The 26,169-nt window shown below is 40.4% G+C and overlaps 1 protein-coding gene across 3 annotated transcripts in view; it reads left to right on the top strand.

Annotated features, from left to right (window-relative positions):
• Nucleotides 1-3,167: 3,167 nt before the first annotated feature.
• ABLIM1 (actin binding LIM protein 1) overlaps nucleotides 3,168-26,169 on the top strand; it is a 132,600-nt gene continuing 109,598 nt past the window's right edge. For 2 of the 3 annotated variants that reach the window (XM_017728609.1, XM_017728608.1), the window contains exon 1: nucleotides 3,170-3,461. In XM_017728609.1, the coding sequence (XP_017584098.1) occupies nucleotides 3,224-3,461 (238 nt within the window). In that variant the 5' untranslated portion in view covers nucleotides 3,170-3,223. Of the gene's footprint in view, nucleotides 3,462-26,169 lie in introns of all 3 variants that reach the window. The other variant, XM_017728610.1, reaches the window with a different exon arrangement.

Here is a 26,169-nt window from a genome sequence, read left to right as displayed (position 1 = left end):
AGGGGATTGAATAGGAAATGGTCTTGAGATGGCTGGAAATACTTATAAATAAAATATTTATAAAGTTGGGAATGAGATAAAATATTTAAAGTAGTTATTCTGCGTAATTCCTGTCTCCTATCCAGCCAGCCCCCTGTGAAAACTGTCAGCCTGGAAGGTGCCCATACCTCACACTGTGCTCTGTGAAGGCTCGAGATCCCAGCACTGACTACTTGGATTAGACACGGCTTTGAATTGGCAGTGATTTAAACAGGTTTTGCTACTTGGCAGATCCTGAGAATGTTTCCTCAACGCTGGTTCTGAGCTAAGCGCCCTGGATTCCTGAGACTTTCTTTCATGAAACATAAGGACAGAGTTGTGCCCCTGTGATTCGTGCCTTTTTCTTTTCTCTTCAGCAAGAACATCAGAAATCAATCTTTTCCACTTAATTGAGAGCTTGACTTAAGTGGTAGGAGATTGCCATTGTCTTTTTGATTCAGACTGAGGCTAAATCCCGGTGTTTAGTAACAATGTGTTGTTCAAGGCTGTCTCAGGCCTTGTCCTTCGCCTTGGACACAAGGATGTGCTCCAAACAGTCCTTTATCTGAGTCGGGAAGCCACTGTGATGCTTCCTGGACTTGTTTTGCTTGTTTCTACTGCTCGTCCCCTTATCTTATATATTGACAGGATCGAGGCTTTTGAAGACAAACAGTGTACTTAAAAAAAAAAAAAACTATCCAAAAATCATATTGGTTTGTGTTATTAAGCAGCAGCTGGCATGTGGTCTTTGAAGGTGCAGTTCTCAGACAGTGACAGCAATAGCCAGGGCTGGAAAGGGGCAGCATTAAAAAAGTCTGTCTCAGGGGAAGGAGGATCTTATTTTTAATTAAGCAGGATGCTTCTGCTGTGACATGGTAGGGTCATTAAATCCTGGTTCATCGTCCCCCACCGGTTCCATGTGTTTTGGTGCTGGAAGGACACTGGATTGTACTGTACTGTTTGATGTAACATCAGACTCTTCTACAGAGGGCACAGGCTGAGTGCTTCTGTAGTAGATATACAGGTCATACTGGTTTCGTTCTTACTGCAAGTGCTGGTGTAATGATTGTCTTGGTGAACAGAGCTGGAGGTTGGAATCAGCACGGACACAGCAGAAAATGGGGAGTCAGCCTTAAACCAGTGTTCAAACTCCAGTGAAGGACAGACTTTTCTTCTGGGTGTTAGGCAGCCAAGCTTTACCAAATGTTGCCACAGTTGGAACAGTTTCTGCAGGGCTCATTTTCTGCTCTCTGAGGATTAACTTCTGCAGCAGAGTTAATGCCTGGGCAATGTGTGCATTTGCCTCGCCTTCCTCAAAGGGCGAAGTCCACCTTGACTGTGCCCCTGGGGCTGGATGGTTGGCACTGCTGTTGTCAGATGTCAACATCCTTCACCAATTATCCAGTAACAAGTGCCATTCTTAGCCTGAGAGATACTTGTGTTGACTCATCCAGTGTCTCCTGTGAGTCATCCCTCTGCTTCAAGCACTGAATGGGGATCCACCCTCAGTGGTAGAAGCTTTTGAAATTTCAGAGCTGTCTCTTCCACTGAGGGGCTGTGCTGTGCAGGTCAGTAGGTTGAGAAATCTGGGAGAGATTGAAAAATTGCTGCAAAGCTTCAAATCCTAGGAGGAATGCTTAAAACATGGCATTTGCTGAGATCCCTGATCTGATACAAGATACTCTAAGGCAGAACTGGAGTTGCTATATTTATTGAGCCAGCTCTTCTCAAATATACATTAGCATCACCCCATTAAAATTAGTACAGATTTATTCTAGCTTGTCCTACTGTGTCCTCTATTGATTAGAAAATCCAGGAATGTGGCTGTTTAAGGGGAACTTTGACTGCACACTTGTTTTCAAGATGATACAAAAGTCATACTACTTGAAAAATATGAAGTAATTGACCTCATAGAAGATGTGTAAAAATAGATGATCAAAGTCTGGATTTATGCAATGGTATTTTCTCTTTGAAACAGTAAATAAAGCAGTCTTCTCTTCAAAGCCTATCCCCATCTGGAGTTAGTACTTGAGCTCTGAGTTTTGAGGGAAGCATTAAGCGACAGTTTCTCACTGTGCTCAGTAAACCTATAGAGTTTTTTTCACCTTTTTCACCTTCTAATTTAGAAAAAAGCCTTCCTGGAAGCAGTGCAATGATTACACCAGGTCATTTTGCAGCTGTAGCTAACTTCTGTTACGGGGAGTTGAAAGCCTGGGCCAGACACTGGTTGCACAGTTGTCTCTGTGAGTTTCACTGAGTGGAGAGTCTGAAGTTGCCTCTGAGCATGTCCAGGTCTGGGGTCTACCTGTAACTTGCTCTTACAGATGATGAATCTTGTTAGTTTGGGTTTTTTTTATATCTTTCACTTTGGAATTTCCTGTGACTTTCCAGTGCCCTGTTGATGATTAACTCTGCCTTTACCCAGGGAGAAATATTCATTAGATGATTAGATTAGCAAGTCACTGGAATTGGATTAATGTAAATACTTCTTGTAAGTGAAGCAGGAGGGGTTGGCACAGTATCTGCAAAGCCTCTGCTGTCAGCTACACAGGAAGGTGGAGAGGAAGAGCAGAAGTGAACCAATCTTTAATGGTTAGGGGAAAGCTTAAGTGCTTTTGTTTGCAATAGGCAGTGAAAACTGCAGAAAGGATTTTTCCAAAGAAATCTGCTTATGAAGTAGTGCTGGCCAGTGCTTGTACATTCCTGAAAAAGGAGGACCAATGTGCTCTACCTTTGCTACAGCCTTTTCACCGTAGCACGTGGACAGACCTGGCATGGAAGAGGGCCATGCTAGATTAAATGCACAGATGTGCCTTTGTAGCTTATGATGATGATGATGACTTTTCTATAATATTTTTGACACAGCACTGTTTTTTGATGTTAAACTAATCCTCTTATGTAATTCAGTTACATTCTTTCTCTTGTCCTGAATATTAATCTGATTTTCAGATACTCTTTATGGTTTTGTTTCTGATTTTTGCATTCCCAGGGATGAGTTTCCACTGATTACAATAGTTTTAGATGGCAATCACCTGATCAAGCATACTGTTCTAATCTCTTGAAGATAATCACTAAAAATATATCTTCCTTAATCTCCTTTGCTGGATAAGAGAAAAAGAGAAGGATTGGAAAGGGCAGTGTGCCGTGACTAGTAGACTGACTGCGTGCCCTACAGGTTGCTCTCCTTAGCTTCTTCTGAATAGAAATGCCATCTTTCCCCATCTTAAACAGCTTTGGGAAGCTGTGTGGCTCAGGTGAAGAACTGGTGCTGGAAAAAGTGAAATTTCGAAATTCAGTCAGAAGGATGTCAGTAATTGAGGATGGAGATATTGCAGATGTCTTGTATCTCATTCCCAAGCAAAGCTTGCTGAAGCAACTGCCCTACTTGAATCCAGATGACTACTACGTGTGTGAGCAGTTATTTGACACTCCTGAGCATCTGGGTAAGTGAGACTGCCATCAGATCTTGATTTTTGATTGGTGAATAGGCCAAACTGCTTTACAGATACCTTGTTTTGTGTAGCGGCAAGATGCTGTATGACAGAAAGTGTGTTCAAGTGTGGAGAAATACTTTATCACTGACAGAGAGGAGGGAAAGAAGAATAAAAAGCCAAGTTAGAATCTGAAAGTAGTTGGTGGATATAGGTCCAGCTCTCTCTATATGTCCATTCTGGGACAAAGGGGACCTTAATCTTCAGAAGTAATCAAGCTGGAAAAGTACCTTTTGAAAGCACAGCGTCCTGTAAGTAGTGTGTTCAGAGCTTTCCAATGGGTTACATGAAACTGTGTCCCCTTCTGTTTGTTTTCATCCTATTGCCAAGGAGTATTATTTGAAGCTGCCTCATTCTTGGATTGGAAGAAGTGATTAAAAATCTTTCTATGTTCACGTCCTTGTCATTTGTGAATTTATTAGGCTTCTGTTGTATCTTTTATCCAGGTGCCTCCTTTTTCTGGATAAGAAGTCATAACTTATTTAGATTCTCTTTGTGCAGGAGCCAGTCCATGCCTTTGATTATCCTTTCCATTTATTTTGCTAATTCTACCATAACGCTTGAAAAATTGGGAAATAAAACTGCATTCAATATGTAGCATAATGTGGTTATATGCACGGAGTCATAGCGATGCTCTTTGTACCTCCCAGTAGTTTCTAAAACTTGGTTTGTGTTTTAATTAATATTGAACCTTAGTTTATTCCTTAATAGAGCTATCAGTGGTGGGAGAACTTATATCTGGAATTCACCAGCTTGTTACACTGATTTATTACAGTCCATTAAAATTTTTTTTAAAAAAAGTTTTCTGGAAACTCCTGTCTGTGAACGAGAAATTGGCAATGAATGTTAATCTCTTTCAGACAAATTTTAAAGATTTTATCTTCTAGGACTTGCTTTATGGACCTCAGTTTTGATAACCTGAAGTGCTTATGTGTTGGAATTCTGTCTGTACTAAGCAGATGAAGAAAGCTGATATATGCTTGTCACTCTGTCCAGCTCCTCAAAATGTTAGTACTGAGTGATTGTATTTGGTAGGCAAGTATTTTTCAAAGATCTGCTTTGGTATATAACACTTCTTCTTCTGTGCAAATAGCTTTTTGCTAGTCAACTCTCTTACCTAATGAACGTCACCTTGTAAGAGAACTGTCCCAAACCCACATGCTGTTGCAGATAGTTACTGCCTCTGAGTAATCACTTATTTTAAAAGTAACATTTTAATGAAAGCGATGCTAAAACATGGGGCAAATGTGTAATATAGCTGTGAAATGGAAAAAGCAAATATCATTCTGCCTTGCCATCCCCTGCAGTGTTTCACATTGGTATTCTGGAGAAAAAAATCTACATACAATTAGGCATTTTTATAAATCACAATTTAGAATTGAAAATTATTTGGGTGAACAGTGACCAGCTATATGATCAATCCATGCAGGACTGCAATGAAATTCTTGCCATCATAGCAGGCTGGGAGCTGCCTTCTAATTTGTATGGGGCTTAAATCAATCTGGAAATCTGCAATTTTGCACCTCTTCAGTCATGTGTAAGCAATCACAAAGATAGTGAGACAGGTTCTGTTTAGCATTATGCTGCAATAGATAATGCAAATAACCACTATGGATTTTTTCCCTTCATCCTACAGTATGGGTGCTACTATTCAATAGGATGGGAATTGTGGTCCTGCTTTCCAGTGCCATGTATAATACAAACTGAAAGGTTGCAAGGTGTCTGGTGCCTCAGCTTTACTTAAATTGCAACAATTGGGCTCAGAATCACACCCACTTAGAATAAAAGGAGTGGAATGCCTTTTGAAAACAGCCTGGGAGTAAATCTGTATGTGACTTTAAGATGCAAAACACGTAAGTCTGTCTCTTAGGCCATGTGCTGCTTGGGGATTATGGTCCCTCAAGTACTACAAGATTTAGCAGCTAATAAACCCTGCTGAAGGACAGTTTGCTGTTTCTATTTGGCTTTGCAAACAAAGATTAGAAATGACACTGTTCAAAGCATTTGGAGACTCAGTAATTATTTTCCTTGCTAATCATAAGTGGAATCATAAACATTAGGAAAGGCCCGTATTTACGTCAAGAATTATCAACAGGTACAGAGCTATTTAATATTCAGGAGGTGATCCTTTGGAGTATCATCCATTTAACCCATGACTTGCTTTTACTTAGCACTTGCATCCTGAAATTCCATCCCTTTAATAATGGGAACGTGGGAGGTTAAACTTGTCTCACAAAGTTAAATGGTGGCATCATACTGACAGTTAAAAGCACCCTAAAAGCTGAAGAAAACTTTTAAAAAAAAGGAGTTCAAAAGTGGCCTTGAATCTCTGAAAGGACCTTCATTCTACATTTCTCTCGAGTTCATTTGGCCAAAGAATGATGAGCCACCTTTCCTTCTGTGTCTAGGGGGGGAGGTAAGGGTCCTTCCTTGGGAGAGAATGCCAGTCACATGGTTTGCTGCAACAAAATCTGTCTTAGCCTAAGTGGCCTGGTTCAGCACAGGGCTTTGATTCTCTCAGGCCAGCCCTGATATAAAGGGTTCTGTGGAAAAATGTCTGATATTCAGGACTAGCAAAACTCGAAAGTTGCTGGCGAAAGAGCACTGGAATTTTGAAGAGAAAACAGTCTTGGAACTGTGTGATGTTGCTTCTTGTATAAGATACTGTCACCTGTGACTTGTACCAATGACACCTTATGCAACCTAGCAAAGTGGTCACTCTTTGGCTGTGACAGTGGCACACCTGAGGGAAAGGAGATAACGCTCTACATTACCTAAGTGACCTCTTGTATGAGGTTAGTAACTCTTTATGTAACCATATTTATTTAAAGCATCACTTGTGAGAGTGGCTGCTTCTGTTGCATCAGCTGGATGTAAAGGAAGGCAGAAGCAATCTAAGAGGATGAGAAAGGCATGGGGGGAAATGCTGAGAGCATAAAAACAGTCTAGTGATGAGACAGAAAGTAAATCAGACTGGTGGAGGAAAATTTATGAAGCACCAAGATCTTATTTACTCTTAACTGGGTAAAAGAACTGGCTGGGTAGCTGAGACTAACCAGCAGTGGTGAATGGACTTGAGTCCAGCTGGAGCCCGGTCACCAGTGGTGCTGCCAAGGGCTCAGTACTGGGCCCAATCCTGTTTAATAACTTTACCAATGATCTGGATGAGAGGATTGAGTGCACCCTCAATCAGTTTACTGACAACACCCAGTTGGGTGGGAGTGTTGATCTGCTGGAGGGCAGGAAGGCTCTGCAGAGGGATCTGGACAGGCTGGATCGACGGGCTGAGGCCATTTGTATGGGGCTCAACAGAATGCATGGAAATGGTTCCAAGCTGTGCTAGGGAAGTTTTAGACTGGACATTAGGAAGAATTTCTTCACTGACAGTGTGGTCAAACACTGGAACAGGCTTCCTAGGGAGGTGGTTGATCCCCAAAGCCTGTCAGTGTTTGAGACATGGACAGTGCCCTTAATAACTTGGTCAGCCCTGAATTGGTCAGGCAGCTGAATTAGATAATTAATTGTAGGTTCCTTCCAACTGAAAGAGTCTTTTCAATTTTATTCTGTGAGAAGTGGAGTTCTGAGGAAAAAAAGGTCTGATTTTTTTGTGTGTATGTTTGCAGAGAGGAGTCCAAGAGATCAACGTGGTGATGTGAGGGAAGACACAGAGGTAGAGTCTTCTCGAGAGGAATGGGCTTTGCAGATTTGAAATGAAAGGTCCAGTTGTAAAATACTAGCTGCAGCATAAAACAGTTGAACTTTTGCCCACTGTTTTACATCTAAGTTCCCACACATCAGCTTCCTTGCATTAGTAAGGTTTTCTTGCTGTGCTGTGGCAAGAAAGGTAGAGCTTCCAGTTAGGGAAACAACCTCTTTGTATCCCATTGCCATTTTCCATTCTTACTATCCAGGAGTGCCCAAGATCACCCTGAAGGCTGCAGTTTCTTTAACACCAATCCCTGCTGTTACTTGGACAGAAAGAAGGAAAAATGGAAAAAAAAATAATGCCTATTTTAATCTTGGGTCTTACCTGCTAATGGTGTTTGTAGTAGTTCCTCACAGAATGGATGCTTGATGTGGCTTACAGCCATAGGATTTTAATGGTGCTGTGTAAACTTATCAAGTGTCCAAAGCTAAGCAATCTCAAATGTGACAAGTGGTGATAGGAGAGAGAAAAATCCAGGTTCTCTTTGGATTGTAGTAGGTGGTACTCCTTAGATGCTGAGAGGTGCTGATCAGACTGCTCCTGTCCTTCAGATAAGGTAAATCTTCCTTCTGATAGCTTTTCAAATTGATTCCTTCAAGTGAGCAATCTCTGCTGGCCTCAGTCCCTATATATATTTTTTAAAGATTTAATAGGGAACATACTTCTAAAATTTGTGAAAATCCAAGTTTAGAAGCATTATTTCATTCTTCTGCAGGACAATGTCTTAAATCAGAATAGTCCTGGTAAGTCAGCTATATGATTTGAAATTATGCAGTTGAATTTCAGAGTCTAGAAGTGTGAAGTCTGGACTTGCACAGATAAGAAGTGGGAACTAATACACACTGATCCTGAAAAGCACATGGAGAATAATGATACTTACTATAATGTAAATATAGATTGTATAATACTGCTGCCATTCTTTTTCTGGGATATGTTAGCAGGAGATACATACAGCATCTGGATAATTTTTCTCTGTTCCTGTTACTGAGGAGAACTCTGCTGGATATTGTCTCTAGCTTTGGACATTGTATTTTTGAAAAATACTGATAAATCATGAGGGAAATTAGTAGAAGGCAGTGGGAATGGTATTAGGAAAAAAGCTTTATGAGAAAAGATTAATGGAATTAGGTTTGCTCAATCTAGAAGAGTGGTGATAATTGAGGGATTTAGACAATCTTCAGCTGAGTAAGGGATTCTCAAATGGAGATGTTTTTTGTATTGTCCTGAGAAGCAGAGAGAAGTATCCTTGTGGAAGATACTGAGTAGTGGTTTTGTGTTGAGTAAGAAATATAGCTGAAACTTCATCTGTGTTAGCTTGTAATAATCTTTGGTTCTCAAAGTATGAACAGTTAGCTTGATTTTTTGGTTTTTAATGAAATGTAAAATGAAGATTGGGTAGGATCAGTTAGGATCAGTTAGGATCAGTTCAGCCCATTTTCAATATCTCTACTGTAATTTAGTCACTGCCACATTTTTACTTAAAATATTAGAGCAATTAACAGCTTCATAGCCCTTGGCTCCTGTTTCAGAATTCTGGCAAGTGGTTGTCAATGTTCAGATCAATCTAAGCTAATTGGCTTAGTAGTAAATCAGTGGTTTAGCATTAATCTGCATTAAGGTAGCATCGTTTAGAGCAACTGAATTCACCTCTGTAGGGTTCCCTGCTCCTTCTCCTAAATTCTTTGTTATCTGTAATCCAATAAACAAGAACGAAATTGCAGTTCCTACTGTTAATAGGCGCTAGCAAGAAAGGTGAGCTAAATCAGCTGTAAATTCAAAGAAATAATGAAAATGTTGTCATTTCCTCTGTGGTGTGTAAATTGGCAATAGCAGCAGTGTGAAGATTGTAAGGGAAATTGAGGCAAAGATCTCCCCTGCTCTGTAACTCCATAATGCCAGTGGGTGCTCTGGCTGGAACGGGCACATTTTGGCTACTTCCCCTGTGTTGTTTATAGGGAGTCCTGCTTTTGTTCTGTATCTGATGGAGACTTCCTCTCTTGTGTCCGTCATCTGCAGTTGCATAACCTTGGTATTTTAATCAAACAACCCAGAGAGAAGTGCCCTCCCCTTCCTGGGCAGGGTTGCAGCAGGACAGCAGGGGTGGCTCCCCTCCAGGTCTGCAAGGGGCAGGAGAGAGGGGTGCCCTCCTCCTGTGGTCTGGGGTGCTCAGAGCCGACACGGCCTCTTGCAGGCAGGACAGATTCAAGTCAATCTGAAATGGAAGCTGCCTCCAAGCTGAAGAAGTTCTAGGCTTTCTGACAGTGGATAAAACACTGGCGGCACTGGGGTGGGAAAAAGGTGGAAATCGTTTCTTCTCATCTGAAAGCTGTTCCTTGGTCTTGCTCTGCTTATCCAAAAGGTGAAATTGTGGCAAAATTTCTGAGCAGAGAGAAAGGTGTAGGAAATGGCCGTTCTCACTCACTGCAGCTTTGACTTTGCAGCATGGAGGGAGTGGAATAGGAGTGGGAGAGAGGCTTGGTATCTGGCTTCCCTTGCTTAATGCGCTCCCATACGTCCCTCATGCATGGGTTGAGGAAAAGATGTGCTAATGGCTGTTGCTCCTTCTTCTCCTTCATGCCTGAGAGGTGGGGTTGTCTCTTTGTATACAGAGATCTTAGAAGTGGCTCTTAGTTTGAGATGCTTGGTAGATCTCTGTGGTCAAATAGTTAATGGGAGGAGCAAGGAGGAAAGGGAATCAGGAATGTTCTTCACCCAGGTCATGCAGACACAGGGCAGCTGAGAGGAAAAGAAAACAATATTAAACGGATAATTGTGATTACAGTTTTTGCGTTACCCTGCTCTAAATTTTTTGGGTTATTTTCCTTTAAAGAGTGAGTCTTTATGGTGGGATGCAGAAACATGTGGGACCAGGGGATGCTCATCGCTGATTTGTTACCATGTGAATTAGATGGTGCAGCTGTCTGTGGAGTTTTCAATGTAAAACATGGAAACATTAAACTGTAAAATGCAAAAACCACAAACCATACTAGCTTATCCGTATACATCGGTACTTGGAAGATGCCATATTGTTTATTTTTTAAGTTGGCAAACTTGTCTTTAAAATATGTGACTCTTTCCTATGAAGCAGCAGCAAAACAGCTTTTATAGTTGTCTCAGAAATTCCAGTTGGTGCAGAAGTTGGAATCAGTTATGCATACTCTCAATTTGTTGTATGTCTGCTTAATACTTTTATGATGATCCTACTATTGAAATGGCAACAAATAATTTAAGAGAAAAGTTCAAATATGTAAAGTTTTTCCATGCTGAAACAAGTCACCTCCCTAGCTAGCAGATAGAATCACAGCCACAAATAGAAAAATTCCAGAAGCTGGAGTAAGGTGATAAAAATTTATTTGGTGTAAAATTTTGTTGGAATATATTAATATTACACTACGTAGCCAAATTGTATTTACTTAGATAGCATCTTTTTAGTTTTCTCTGAGGTCCTTTGTTGTTCATTTGATAGGACACTGGACTGGCAAATCCTTGTTGGGAGAGATACATCTGCAGGGCAGATTCAGGTGCCTCTTTTGAGAGTCCTATTTATGGTTTAGTATGGAATCAGAAGAGGAGGAATTTGTCATTTGGCACAGTGACAATTGATGTAAGGGTGGTATGTCTCCAATGCCCACCTCGTGGGTTGCCTCATCCCAAGGCACCATGGACTTGTGGCCTGCTTTGCTGGATGTCATATAGTTGAGGCAAACACTAAAGGTTAGTGCTTAGTGGAGAGACTGTCACATCTCTCAGCACTGCAAAACAAAGAACTTGTTGCTTTACTCTGCAAATTAACTGATTGGCAGGAAGCTGCTTCGATCTGGTGTTGCATGGACCTCTCAGGGAGAAGTTCTTAAGACTAGAGAGTCTTTACAGCATTCCTGTTTTTTTTCTGAGCCAAAAAATCCCAAGACAGGCTGTGGGTTTTGTTTGTTCTGCATGGTTAATCCAATTCTGAAGTGGATTTTCAATATCAAATCTCCTTAACCTTAGACATGCACAGTAAAGGATGACACTTTCATGTGTGCTTTCCTGTTGGGGATTCCTGCCTTCGTGCAATTTTCAGCAGTAACTGTGGTGACTGTCAGTGAAGGTTATAATATTTTTATCAGCAAAAGTATTGGTTGTGATAATGATTTAGCTCAATAAATTCAGTTTATAGCAGGTGAATAGTGATGATTTTATATGGTAGTTTTAAAAAAATTACGAAGTTTAAACCACTGTCTGTACTCATCTTACTGTACCACATCTCAATTTAATTCCAGCTATGTCTGCATACTGTAAAAGTTCACACAGGTGTGAAGAAAGCATGATCTTCTTTCTGAGCATTAGCAATAGCATAAGCTGTTTGGAAGCCAGTTGTTACATCAGTAACATAAATGTATGTTCAGAGATAAATGTTTATACATACCTGCAGTCAGAAGATTTACCCATTTGCATATTTTTGGAGTATATTATATTATATATACTGGCAAAGCAGTATAATGTAACCATTTTTTCTCATCTGTTTCTAAAGATAATGTGAAGGTTTCAGGTGCTTTTTTACATAACTGTTTGTGTTAAGCTTCTTATTATTTAGAACAGACAAGTATGCTAGTTTCTTATTTTGTTTTGCAACAGATTAGACTAGTTTTACTATTTATATTTTGCAGACTATTACTGTTCTACATAATAGCAGCCTATTAAGAAAATCCTGCTTTCAAGAATCTCAGAAAATCAGATTTTGTTTTAAGAGATCCAGACCTTTTAATAGATCACAACCTCACAAATGTTTTATTCCTGAGGAGTCTGATTTGAAAGAACACAAAATTATTCTATTTCTAAAAAAAGCACTAAACCCCCAAATCCTGGCAAATCAGAACGATTACACTATGCATTTTACTGAATCAAGTGATTGATGTATTTGCTGAATTTTAATTTTGTTTACTCTGAAAGAAAGATGATGTGATTTTAAACACCAATATTACCTACTGATGATGTTGAAAATGGCATGACACAGGTACAAGGAAAAGCCCAGCACAGCAGAAAGGTAGTGGTTAGAATCCAGGCCATCAGGCATTATTTGCTTGAAGATCAATCTTATCAGTAGGGACAATGTGATCCCAAGGTGTAGGATGGCAGGACCATAGTATGTGCTGAGAAAGAACCATATTCCTCTAGACTGTTAAAACTTGTGATAGGGCAATGTAGAGGGTCTGTGGTGGGGAGGTCAATCTGTGGGGCCTTCACAGCTCCCTAACTTCCTGCTGGTTCCACACAGGGCAGTGTGGTGATGGATGAGGGTGAGGAGGGCTTGGCAGCCTCAGGCCATTGCACAAGCTGCAGGATGAAGTTGTTACAGAGCAAAAACTGTGTGGAGGGTTGGAAAGGCTCGAGGATGACTTAGAGAAGAACTTCTCCTGCAGGCTTGGAAGACTCGGGGTACACCTGGTGTGGGGAACAGTTCTGTCAGGTACTGCCTAAATTCTGCTCACTGAGTTCTGGTGAATCTGGAGAACTCCACCAGCACCATCAGCTTTCCCAGTCAGTTGCCTGCCTGGTTCTTTGCTGCAATCCTGCAGGAGCACTGCTGCTCGAGCTGATTCCAAAAGATGGAAAATGGGCCAGCTGTCTGAGTGGCCGAAGGAGAGACATCAGGTCGCTGGAGGAGGGTGTGGCCAGGAGAAACAGAAGCCAGGAAATACTTAATATGTAGCTTTTGAGAATGCTGAAACTGGGATCTGTAGGCTTGCCCATTAAGGTACTGGGACCACTGCTGGGTCACAGGGCTTTTGCAAGAAATCCCATATTGACATTATTGGTTTTTGTCTGAACAGGCACGGTTAAGTCAGGGTAACAATTAGAGCAGGTCACAAGAGAGTGGCATTTCCTTCCTGGAGAAGGGAGCATTTTGCAAAATGCTGTAATGGAGACTTCATAGAAGTGATGGTTCTCAGTTGACCTAGGCTGGACAGTGGTTAAGCTGTGGAAGCCTGGGGCAGCCTTTCTTGTCAAAACTGTTTGTTCCAGGCTTTTTGCTGGAAGCAAGGACATTAAACAGATAATATTTTCCTGGATATTATTTAATGGAGCAACTTCTCCCCTTTCCTGTTCTGTTTTCTACCTGCCTTTCCCCCTCATTTCTTTCTGAACAGGAGATATCAGTCAGTTTTGAAGAAATTATACAAAAACTGTGTGCTGATACTTCTAAGCCATGATCTCATCTGTGAAGAATGTGAATGCAAGATAAAAATATGAACACCAGCTTTTAAAATGAGAATAACAAACCTTAAATCGTAGCTAAACTGCTTAGTATCTTACTCATACTTTTTCAATACTATCAAGGTACAATGAAAAGCAAAACAAATTGGTTTAACTCTTTCCTTTTTTTCCCTTGTGGAGTGATCTCCATATGGCTCTCATGCCTCTCGCTGAATGCACAAGATATTTTTCACCAGCAACATGAGCATGTTGTTTAGCTGTAGTGTACTCTTTGTGACTCTTCCACCCACACTGTGCTCAAGGGAGACTCTATTTAGCTTGTACAGCGCAAAAGGTATTTAAAGAAAAAGTTATTTTGCTTTCCTTTGAAATAGGCACTTCTAAATAACAATAAGTGCCAGGGGATTGTTTCTAGAATGCTGTCTATTCCTTTTTCATCTCTAGTTTAGGATATCTGAGTAGATTCTGAGTTGTACAGCCGGGTAAAAATTTTAGCCTTGACTTAAGACAATGAGATTAAAACCAAAAACCATCCTGGTGTAAAGAGATTTTATTCACAATACTAAGGTCTCCTCTTCATATGTCTTTACTCTGGAGTAGATTATATTTGACTCCTAAATCTCCAGCATAATTTACTGCAGCCTGTATTTTTAAATTTCATTTTATGTGCATGCTGCTGTAGTCTACCACTGCAGCTCTCCTGGCTGAATGATGTGAGATACAGCAGTGCTAATCTCTAGCACATGTGAAAAATGGAGGAATGTACTCAGAGAACAGAAAGTCCACATACCAACAAGCAGCTTCTGTGTCAGCAGCTGCTGGAACAGAAAAATGAATGATCATCATTGCAAGCCTGTTGAGAGTGTCTGAGGATCACAGGAAGGGGTTAACAGCATCCCTGGGTATGTGTCCATAGGCACACTCTGCACATCCAATCAAATATTTATGAATGAAGGTCAGATGTGCCCCTTTCAGGAGGCTGTCCCCTAACTTGTTTACAAAATACAGCTTGAAAAAGAACACGGCCAGGTTGAGTTACAACCTGACATCTCTGATGTGTCAGAAATGTGACGTAACGGCTTATGCCTCCGTGTTGGTGGGGTTCAGCCCAGCTCCCCACTTGAGCCTCAAATGCTATTAATAGTAACACACTGAGTCATAGAAGCAAGAATGTCAGACTGCCTGTGCTGTGCTGCTCTTACACGTTGGACTGCTAACAATAGAAATCCAGCCTAGATTTGTCAGAATAGAATAACTATTTTTTTCCATGCATGTGCCTGTATCTCTGGTGCTCTCTCTCTCACTCTCTTAGTGATTTATTTATTGAAGAATGTCACTGAATAAGAGATACCTTACGGATGAGGCAGACTGACTTGTTTAATTTGCTCCTGTTATTCTGGGTGGCATTTGTACAAAACATCTAGAATTTATTTACTGCAAATATTTTTAACACTGTGTGCGTGGTCTGATTTTTTTGCAGCAGGTATCAGCCATCTGCTGCTCTGTCTGGCTGATGCCTACAGCTTGTTTCTTTACATTAATATCTCTCTCCCTACGTAGAGTAGCATGGAGAAGGAATTCCCTTGTGGAGGTGTGAGCATTGTAAATATAGAGTGCAGTATTAATGTAATTTCACTTCCATCATGTAACATAAAGCACATTTTGCACTGAGCTGTGGTCAAGTTGAAGCTTTTGCTCAATGAGTCTGTCCATAATTTAGCCCAAAATATCTTTATATTTGACCCAGTTCTCTGCTACTGAGATCACCTCTGTCTTTGACAAGTCAGTTCATTTCCATTTGCCATTTTCTCTGCCTTTAAACCACAAATACTAAAATTTACTCTCTAGGCAAAGGCATGAATGACATAGGTTTAGTTTGGGGAAGTCACTGGTGGCTAGCTAAAATGAGGAATTAAGTAATAGTAGTAGTGATAGAGGTTCTCCAAAATCTTGATGCTGACAGTATGTATGTGTCATTTTGTATTTATTTGTGGCTTTTAAGGGGTATTCAGGATTTTGATTAGTCATATTTCCAATCTTTTCTTCATAACTGGGAATAAAAGTATGCTTGTAAAAGAAAAGCTTTGTTTCTCCTGACTCTGACCTGCATCTTTTAATAGAAGGCAGAACCTTGCTGTATGATGATGAGACTTGACAATATTCTAAAGGGTTGGTTTGTTTGTTTTTCAGCATTAGTTTATTGACCAGTCTTTTCTCAGTAGAGTTTAGTGCCTGGAAAACCATAAATTGGAAGGTCAGTTTGATGCCCAGATTCAACACTGGTGCTTTGTCTTGTTGGGGATGTGTTGGGGGGTGAAATTCCCGTATCAGTGCTGCTGTTTCAATACACTTCCATCTTCTGTCTTAGTTCCATGAGTACCTGTGGCTATCATCTGCAAAAGAACAGCTTAGGAGGAGTTATAATTTACAATTATTTAGTTTTGCAGAATACAGCACTTAACTTTGACTCACAGCAAAAATTTGTCTGTGGTACTGCCTGGCTATGCTTCAGAACCCAGGTGCTCACTGAGCAGTGGCAGTTCTCCTTTTTATTATTTTTATTGTTGTTTGAAGTAGAGAATAGGTAGGCATTCCCATCTTCCACAGACTGTATGTTACCCTCATCTGTTCTATGGTCAGTAGGCATTGAGAGACCATTTATTAGCATGTTTTGTGGTCTAGTAATTGCTTTAAAGCTAAATCCGGGAGTGGATAAACTGCTCACCACAGAAAAGCCACTGTGCTGCAGCCTGCCTCAGCACTTGCCTGTGCTCATCTTTGTTTCCCCTCTTGATCCTGGCTCAGTTTGAGTAAATAAAATAATAGGAAACTCATAAATACCACTTTATCTTTGTGTGTGCGTTGGAACAGCTCTCCTGCTCTCCCTCACATCTCCCTTGCAGCCTCTTCCCAGTCATTCGGGAGCAAATTACAGCGGCAGCTCGGCTGTGCGAGGGCAGAGGAATGCAAGGTGGTGTCAGGGGCTGGAGATGAGGGACGCTGGAATCCAGCATTTGTTCCCCAGCGGCAGCTGTAGCTGGTTCTTTCAACACAAGGGGCAGAATGCACGGGCAGGGGATGAGCTGCCATTAGCCATCGGAAAAGACCACAGTGGAAGAGAAGAGGCACAAGAAGGAAGGAGACAGTGATGAGCAATCGGACCTGATCAGACTTTGTGGGAAATCTGACCAGGGGAGATTATTATCTGGAATAAGCTGCCTTTTTTCTTTTTCTTTTTTTTTTTTTTTAAATCCACCTCAGCCAAACACTGCTGGAAAAGAGATTGTGTTTAAATTACTTAAGCTAATTCTTGCTTCTTCCACTACGAAGAAAAATTGTTTGCCATGGTGAAAGAAGAAGGTAATTATGTTTATTGATAGACTGGAGCTGAAAGCTAATGTGCCAGCCACAGTCACCTGAGGTTTAAACCTTCACATTTAAGATGTGCATGCTGTGATTGGCAGTTGTTGTTTTCCTTTCTATAAAAATGGTGTGTGAAACCCTGCAGTGGATTGCATTGGTTATCCCTGTACCTGCTTTAATAAGGGTAGAATCTGGAACACACCTAATTTAGTGTGTCTGCACAGCAGGCTCCCTTCTGTGTGTACATGTTTGTTTGGGGTTTTTTTTCTGTGATTTAACCCAAGTTGACAGTTCTTTACCTGTATTTGCTACAGTTCAAGTAGTTTTGACCACTGAGGCAGCTAGTTTAACATTTTAAAGATAAACATTGATATACTCAATTCTGGACTTGAGAGGGCATATTTTAAATTTTAATGGATAAATGGATTATATGAGATTTTGCAAAATGCTTGAATTTTGCAGCAGTAAATTAGGTATCAGTTTCAGTTGCCTGTAAGTAACATTTTAAGACTCCTACAGAAGAATTTGCTAGTTTAAAGAGTTTAGAAATGGTTGTGGGGTCTTTCCTTGCAGTAATACTGGTCTGTGTCATTTATTGTATTATTAAGATGTGAGATACATTCTGAGTTGTATTTGAGTGTACTGGATGTGGTTTGGGGGCATAACATTATCACAGATAGATTCAGACTCAGTCTCTTTTTCTGTGAAGAGGGGCGTCTGTGTTCTTTACTTTTGAGGACTCTCTAAAAATAATGTGGAGTAAATTCAAACCAGGGAAGAAACAGAAATAAGAAGTAGTAATGCTGAGTAAGAGTGAGCAGTTTTGCAGCTTTGAACACCCATGCTAAGACTTTTTTTTAATGTTGTAAATAAAAAGTGAGTGCAATTAGCTTCACAGATGTTTAGATTGAGGAGAGCAGGACAAATGCCGCGTATATTACAAATGCCTGCCACAGTGTGTTGTTCATATCAGGAGGATTGTGGTCATAACCATTGTCCAGTCTATTGATAATTTTTGTTGATGAAAGGTAGTGACCCAGCATAAATTTTATTGGCTACTTAGTAGGTTTGGGATCCCTTATTTCAGATTTACAGGATTATTTTTATAGTGTCAGTCATGAACTGATGACCCAGTATCAGTAAGCCACACCAGGAATGGTTTAAATAGGAATTTCACCCCAAATCCTGGAAGGTGCAGGTTTCAGAATCATTTGAATGAACTATGTCAGTCATCTTTTCAGAAAAATAAGTGTATTATCATTCAGTTTATCATAACTGGTGCTTGTTTTCTAAGATGCATTTTAAAACAGGACTGCTGGTTTTCTTGAAGTGTACATAAATCATGGGTAGCATGATTGGTCCTTTTATATGTTTCTGTCTCCTCCCCCAGCTGATGTTCAATTGGTTGTATTCCCTGTGTTACATGGGGCTGTACCTGAGGAATACTCAGTGAATTCAATTTTAGCATCTTACACCATGAGAGCTGTCATTTACCTGTAACAAAATTAAAACAAGCCCATCGATTTGTAAAAAATGGGAGACAAAAAAATTCATAGAATGGCAGGAAAAGTTGACAATGAATGGTTGAAAATCTGCAAAACACTTGTGTTTAAATTGCTTCCTTTCCCCCTCCCCACCAAGTTTAATGCATTATTTACAATGGCTGTTTATATTGACGTTGGATATAAATATTTTTTTTCCTGTTCACAGAGATAATGGACTAAAATAGCTAAATGCTCTCTCTAGTTTTGGAGTGCAATTACTGATATTTTGTATCTCATGCCTGCAGTGGGAGAAAGGATGGTATCTGTTAAATATTTTGATTTTATACATTATTACTTTCATAATTTCCCCAACAATTTTTTTAACTCTTTTGTTTCTGCCTCAGTTTTCTTTTTCCTGTTTCTTGGTGGGCTTTTTTTGTTGCTTCGTTTCTTTCTTTGAGTTTTTGTTTTGTCTTGGTTCGTTTTTCTTTTTTTTTTCCTCCTCTGCTTTAGTCAGAAGGTCAGGAGTTATTGCTATAAAAGTCACTCTCTACGGTGATACTCTTGCAAAATGCAGTCAGTACAATACAGCTGGTACTCTCCCTTCCAGCCACTGCCTGAACTATGGTTTGAACAGGCTGAGAATGCAGTTCAGTCCAGTGTGATTTCATAGACATGTTAAGTAGGCACTGGAGGGGCTGGTTTCAGCTAGAAAAATGCAACTCCACTGAATTGCAAAACGGTTGGTAAGAGTTTTTAGGAAATTAGCATGCTTCATTATGCTCATATTGTGTCTGCCTGGTTAGTTCATACACAAAAAAAATCCTGAGGCCAGGGTGTTTTCTGCTGACACCAAACGGCGCTTCCTAAATTATGTCTGATACCACATTTTCATGTCTCTGTGTACTTAGCTATTTCCAATTATGAGCCCTTATTATCTAGTTACTCAGCTAAATTATTATCACTGTGCTGCATCCAAGGGCGACTTTCTCTCTTCGTATCCTTTAACAGAAAGAAAGTTTACATGTGCATATGTGTGTCTTGTCATTAATTCTCTCTGGCAATTTAAAGCCTATGTTGGATAATCTGCAATCTTGCTGCTTCTATGTTGAGGTCAGTGTGTGGGTTGTGAGCCTGCAAGCCAGGTTTCTGTGTGATACAAGTGTTGCAGCTTCATTTTTGCCCCCATTAGTTCACATGAGCTGAGGATTTTGCCCTGATTCTTGATTTCTTGAGTAGTTAATGAGAAGGCTGTCCTGGCATTCAAGTGCTAGTCTGTGAAAGCATATTGGTAATCAGCTTTGTACCTGATGAGATCTTGGGCAGGATCGTTCATGGGCAAACCTATGAAAGTGGATTAGTAGCTGTTCATGCCATGCTGCTGCATGCTTGGAAGGATAAAAGGAGAAAAGATGAAGGGTTGAAGATTTTTTGCATTAAAGAAGGGGGCACAGAGGCTTAATGATTTCTGTTCTTCTTACACTGATTCTGCTGAAGGGAAGGTGCTGGCACCTACTGGGTACAAAGTTGCAGTGAGCTTGATCATGTCTCCATGTTCTCACAACTTCTCTGTAGGTGTTCACTGGTGCTGGCTTTCCCAGGAAGCCACACAGAAGGTGCAGGTCACCGAAATGGTATCATATTTCCTGTATCATTTGGCCCATGGTCTAGTTCAGGCTTGCAGAGAGATTTTGTCCTCTGTTGTTTTTATTTCGCTTTTGATAAAGCATGACAGTGATACATCTTCAGGTTATGACCAAGAGGACTGGTTTTATGCTTCCAGTAGCTCCAACCTTCTTCTCTTCCATTTGCCAATACCAAGAGTTGTGAGTCCCCAAAGGAGCTTTTGGTCTTTTTCTTTTGTTGTAATGGAACTGCTTTAGATGGGATTTTCCTTGAAGAGTATACAAATGTTACCTGTCTGCTAATTTCAAGGTGTTCTCTCTTGGGAACTTTGTGTCTCCAGTGCTCTGTGTATTTGTAGGCTTAACATTTATTCCCTGTGTTAATCAAGAAAATGTTGAGTAATGGGACTTGGGTCCTAACACCGTCTCAGTGTCATGGTTGATAAAGAAATGTAGTCTCGGTTTGAACTCATGACTTTGGAACTTTTTAACCCCAGGTGACCTGGGAAAGTCTCCAGGTTTGTTGCTTTTGGAGCACATGACAAGATTATGCAATCACACATTGGCAGGGGGAGGACTGGGGTTTTCTTTTTGCTTCAGTTTACTTAGTTTCAAATTTGGTTCTGCTTTGCAGTTTGCTTTTGGGGCTGGGCATTTGGGCTTTTTTTTTTTTTTTTTTTTTGGTTAAGGGCATGTGCTGCCTTGTACAAGCCACAGAAAAGGCTTTTTTTAAATATACATAATAGTAGATGTTTAAAAAAAACCACTTGTAGTTAAAGTACTAAACAACAGAACAGTTTTGTGTTAGAGGCTCTTAAGGTGACCTTGGGGAGGTAATTTGATCTCTCCTTGTGTTAATCTGTAAAATGAGGGTAAGAACATTCCTCCTGTCTCCCTTGATTATTTGAATTAGAGGTCTTTGGAGCAGAGAGTTTCTTTTACCTTGTTTCACAGCTCTGACAAGGCAATCTTAGTGTTGTGACTTCACTACTTCAACTTGTAAAAAAAAAAAAAAAAGAAAATCCAGTGTTATGTGATTATCTTGTAAACATCTTATTACTTTTTAAAGGCAACGGAATTGTAAAGGAATTATGTTTCTATTGGCACATTTATGGCATTGCTTTTCTGTACTTTCTCTTTCTAAATTTATTTTTAATATTCGGTTTCAAATTGCAGTTCTGGTGTGCAGCATTGATACTGAGAGAAACAAAAATAACCAGGGAGATGCCAGCTCAGGCACTGCATGTTTACTGGAGATTTTACTTTTTTTTTTTAAATAGTGCTTAGTTCACATGAGGGTACAAATACTCATATCCAAAGAGTTGGGCAAGCACAGTGTGCAGTCCTACCATGCCTGACCACTTCCAATGTTTCCCAGTAGCAGAATTCCATACATTCCTTGCATCCCAACTGTGTGTAGGAGCCAGCTCTCTGAAGATGTGATGGCAGATATTTTATACTGAGAAATGGAAGAACTTTTGCTATTGATCTCACTGGAGGGGAGGGCTTAGAGGGTTTAGTCATTAAATTTGAGACCATGGGAGTTCATGGGTTCAGGGGGTGGTACAGGCAGCCCTTCCTCCAACTGAAACAGTGAGTGGTGTGAGAAAAAAACCCCAGTTTCGAGAAGGGGAGGTTCAATCAATTTCATTTTCTCACAATTAACAAAGTTCTTATCACTGATTCTGGTTTTGAAGATAAAAGCAAGCAAGCACATGCTCAGAGAAACACACCTCAGGTTCTCTGTGGAGAGTTCTCCTTCCCCTTGCTGGTCTCCAGTCCCTGTCACTCACTATCCTCAGCACCTTTGGTGAGGCGTGGGTGGTGCAGCAGACTGGTACCAGTCCATTGCTGCTCCTTTCATTGTGTTGCTCCTTTTTCCTTACCCAGTTATTTCCACATGGCCACAGTCCTTTTGGAGTTGTACTTCCTCCTGAGTCTCTTCTTGGGGCAGCTACTTTGCCTTGGCATTTCTCCTGCCCTGCTGACCTTCCTGCCTCAGCATAATTTTTGTTTCTCTTCCCTGTGCTTTAGTGTCTTCTCTCTCCTGGGCAATCTGTGCCAGTGCACAGTGAAGTGCTCTGGTATCTCTCTCGTGTCTCCTGCTGTTTGTCCTTTCAATCTTTACCACCTGTTGGTATGTCCGTGTTTTTGCAGAGGTTCTCTGGGCTCCTCTGGTTCTGTTTTGATGTGCAATGGGTCAGTTTTATCATTTGCTGAACTGGTTGGACCAACAGTGACCTGCACAATCCCATCCTTGGCCACCTCCTACACAAGTCATCACTGCAGCACCATCACTACAAAGCCCTGCTGGTTATGGTGAATACAATTGAGTGGAATAAAAAATTGTATGGTTGCTTCCCTTGGATGAGAATTCAAAAGGCAATGCTTTTATAGATAGAGTCTTGGCATAGTAAAATTGTTTAAAAATACATTAAGCTAGGGCAGAGAAATGTTTTTCCAAAGGGGAGGTAGGAATCTTGGTAGAAAAGAATTTGCAAGGTAGGATGATAATTTGTCCTGCTACTGTCGGAGAGTCAATTATTTTTGTAGAAAAATTAATGGATGCCATGGGAAAAGAAGAAGTTCCACTAATCAAAATGTCTTGTGCCCTTTGGGTGGGAGAAGCCAGGGAACAGGATTTTTTTTTTTTTTTTTTTTTTCCTGGGGGCAATCCATAACTAATTTAAAAAGGATTATTTATAACAAAATTGGTTTTCCACCTAGAGGACAGTCAGTATCCCCAAAAGAATGATTAATCCTTGCCTTCGTTGAGCCTGGATAACTTTCAGGCTCACTAGGGATCTGTCTAAGGAGAACACTTAGGCATTGTCTTAAGCCTGTTCTGTTCAGCAGAGTGTCTTGTTGAGTCTAATTGAATCACTGGGATTTAAAGCTAAGTAAGTGCTTCAGTGTTGCCTCAAAGTTGGACCCAATTTTTGGAGGCTGTGTGACGTTTTTGAAAAAAAATCATGTATTTTATTAATGGTGGTCATTTTGTGTTGTGTGTTAGCTACACTGTTCTGTAAGATACAACAATGAGAGAAATAATTCCAGATTTTATATGGGCTGATCATAAAGTGATATGAACCCAGCAATGATAGAAGCCTTGTGTCAATCAATCATGTACATTATCTGCTATTAATGCCAGCTGTTCAGAAGTGAAAGATTGTTGCTCTTATGCTATACAAGAGAATAATAGGCAAGGTTCTATAAACAGTGTCAGCAGGGTGGGTAACTCTGTAATTCCCACTCAGTGCTGTTAGTAGCACTTCAGTATCACACATGTCAGTATAATCTACATAGCAGTATTGTGGAACCTTGCTTTAGTTGAGGATCTGGTTCAGAAGCAGGATCTTAAAATGATATCAAATAAAGAAGTGATCCAAATAGAAATGAAGCCTTGCAGAACTTATTACTGCTGGATCGAACAAGAGTTGATGAATTACTTGTGTGTTAAAAGAAGCCGTTGCGTTTGTATTTTCTTTTCTCCAAAGGCACCTCAAAACAGGATTTGATGGATTTGAGGATTTGCTATCCAGCAGTTAAAATGCTAGCCAGAGGAACAGGCTATGTTTAGGGGTACTGTATTGGTCAGGGCTTTCCCTGTGATAGTCCTATTACCATATAATGGTGACACTTGATGGTCTTTAGGAGCACAGTTATTTATTGTTGAAATAACACACCTCAGAAACTGACTTCTATGCTGCAATGTTTTTAAGGTCTAGGTGCCAACATGGGCAATTCAGCACAGGGCAGTGCCTCTGAAATGTCTGGTTTATCAGCTCTGTACGTGGCAAACTAACCCGGGAGTCAGGAGCCCTGTGAAGACTTATGTTGCTCATTTCTGTGGCTGTCTAGTTTTAGTCTGAGGCTGTGCAGCTCAGTCTTTAGAAATACCAGAAGTGAGGGTGGTACTGAATGATGAGCATTTACAAGATCCTTGATTGAAGGAGAGTTTCTAAGCACGGGGCACAGAGCTTCTGTGGTTTAAAGGGGTTGGCTGAGGACAGGTCTCCGCGAGGATCTTGTGCAAAACCCTTGGGGAGATTCCTGGTGGCAAGTGAGGGGAGATTTTACTACAGATTCTGTTTTGAAAGCATCTGGGAGACCACTGACTTAAGTAGGTCAGTGTTCCTCCTCAGATAATCTCGGGTAAACAGTGAGGGAATTGATTTTTTAAATTAGCATTTTTATATTGACTTACTTCAGAAGGGAATTTAATTCATTTTACTGTATGGAATACTCATGCAGCCTCAAAAAAGGATGCATAGGGGAACTGTGACAAGTTTATTGCTGGAATCCCTACATGGGATGCTGTTTGGGTAGCTGAGAGGCCTGACAGACATTTGAGTGCTATTATGGGTAACCACCACTCATCAGTAAGCCAGAATTTCCATGTTGTCTGGAAAAAGCAGTTTTTTCTGCTAACTTCAGCAACTTGCTTTCATGTAGCCTTGAGGATCCTTAAGGATTTGCACTGAATAATTTGACACTTCTGTTTTATTCATTGTTGTGAGTAAGGTTTTGATATTGGACTTGATGATCTTTGTGGTTGCTTTCCACCTCAGACTATTCTGTGATATTTTTTTTAAGATAGAGACATCAAGTGATGGGTATGAGATGGTTGCTCAGAGTATGCTGAGGAGCTCTTGAATTTCTAATTACCTCTATCCTATGTTTGAAAAAAAATCACTCTTTTGAAATAGTGGATGATCCTCTTGTGTCTGTCAGATGTGTTGAAGGCATAACTCAGAATTTTCTGCCATTTACAAGGCTTACAAACAGTTACTACATGTTAGAGACTTGCAGATGTTGGGTGTGAGAAGCAGATGTTTAGCATGATCTTCCAGCCCTTCAGAAAGGAGTTTCGAAGGGTCAGTTGGTTATCTTGAAATACTGTCCCTCAGTAAGTTGGTTCTGGAACCAAGTGCAGAGAACCTTTGTGGATGTGATGAAGATCAAGAAAAGCATTCTCAGAACATCAGATAAGAGAGTCTGAGCTCACTCCCTCTTTATCACCCAATTTTTATGGTGATCTGTCATGTGAAAAATTACTCTGTACTAATGTAGAAATACGGCAGACTAAATTCACTTTGTGCTTCTTCCCTTTGGCTTGCTAACCGCTAATCAGCAATCCCTCTGTTAAGGAATGCAGGTTTTGATTCAAAGGCTGGCTTGGCTTAGTCAACATTTGTTTGATCATCATCTGTTTCTCAGCGTGTCTTAGTTTGCTGCATACTTCATTGCAAGATTAGTGCCTTTTCTGTACTGAAAATAGTTTTAAAACTCCCTATTGCTTTTTCTGTTTGAGCTTAAAACAACTCCTGACCATGCTCAGTTAAGAAGCTGTTAATGACTCTTCTTTGAAAGGATTATAGTTTTTCTTGAACAAATATAAATGTAATAATTTTGTCAAGTCCTTTTGTTCCTGCTAAGTATAGATGATGCTCTAGAATGTGCTTTTGTTCACCTGCCAAGTGATCAAAGGCAAACATGTGGACAGACATGGCAGAAGTTCCTCCTTGCTGCTATTTTAGAGAATGACAAACTCTTCTAAATAGGCTCTGGTGCTTTTGTGTTGGTCAATAAAGCTGCTGCAGTTTCACTGGATTGCAGAGCTGAGTTAGCACTAAGGTGTGTTTCCACCTGACAAGCTGAGAAAGTGCTCAGGCTCCTGGTGGGTCCAAAGCAAGAGTAGGATATCCCAAGGTTCCTATTCAGCCATAAGGGCCTACCCAGTCAGATTCATGCATTGTCATCAAGAAACTGTGAAAATTTTACACTAAGGCTATAGACTGTCAGAATCTGTGGTGAAATCCTCAGTGTGTCCAGGTAAGGATGTAATCCCTAAATAAACATGAGCAAATTTTCTTCATCTCTCAACCACTATCAAAGGCTTGGAAAACTGGATCCACCAAACACATTTCTTTTAATTGCAGAACCATCACAGTTACACTGTTTTATTTTGTGTATGTGGTAGAAGGTGATCCCTTTTCAGATAGGATCAAGCAGGTGCTGGTGTTAAATATTTCACTTAATACTGAACCATTCATATGCATAAATCTTTATGGGGCTGAGGCCTTAGGGCCTAATCTTGCATGCTGTTCTGTGGGGAATTAATTGCAGTATCAAAGCTCTAGACAGCAGAAGAGGGATGGGAGTAGGATAGGAAACAGCAGAGAAAATACAGAGAAAATGAGCATGTTTGCACTTGTGTTCTGAAACAATGAAACAAATGTGATTTTTTTCATGCTGTATTTTAAAGCTCATTATTTCCTCAC

The sequence above is a fragment of the Corvus brachyrhynchos genome, unplaced genomic scaffold, assembly GCF_000691975.1.
Source record: "Corvus brachyrhynchos isolate BGI_N302 unplaced genomic scaffold, ASM69197v1 scaffold783, whole genome shotgun sequence".
NCBI classification, from domain to species: domain Eukaryota; kingdom Metazoa; phylum Chordata; class Aves; order Passeriformes; family Corvidae; genus Corvus; species Corvus brachyrhynchos.
The sequence above is the reverse complement of the archived record's forward strand: the minus strand, read 5'-3'. Positions and strand labels throughout refer to the sequence as shown.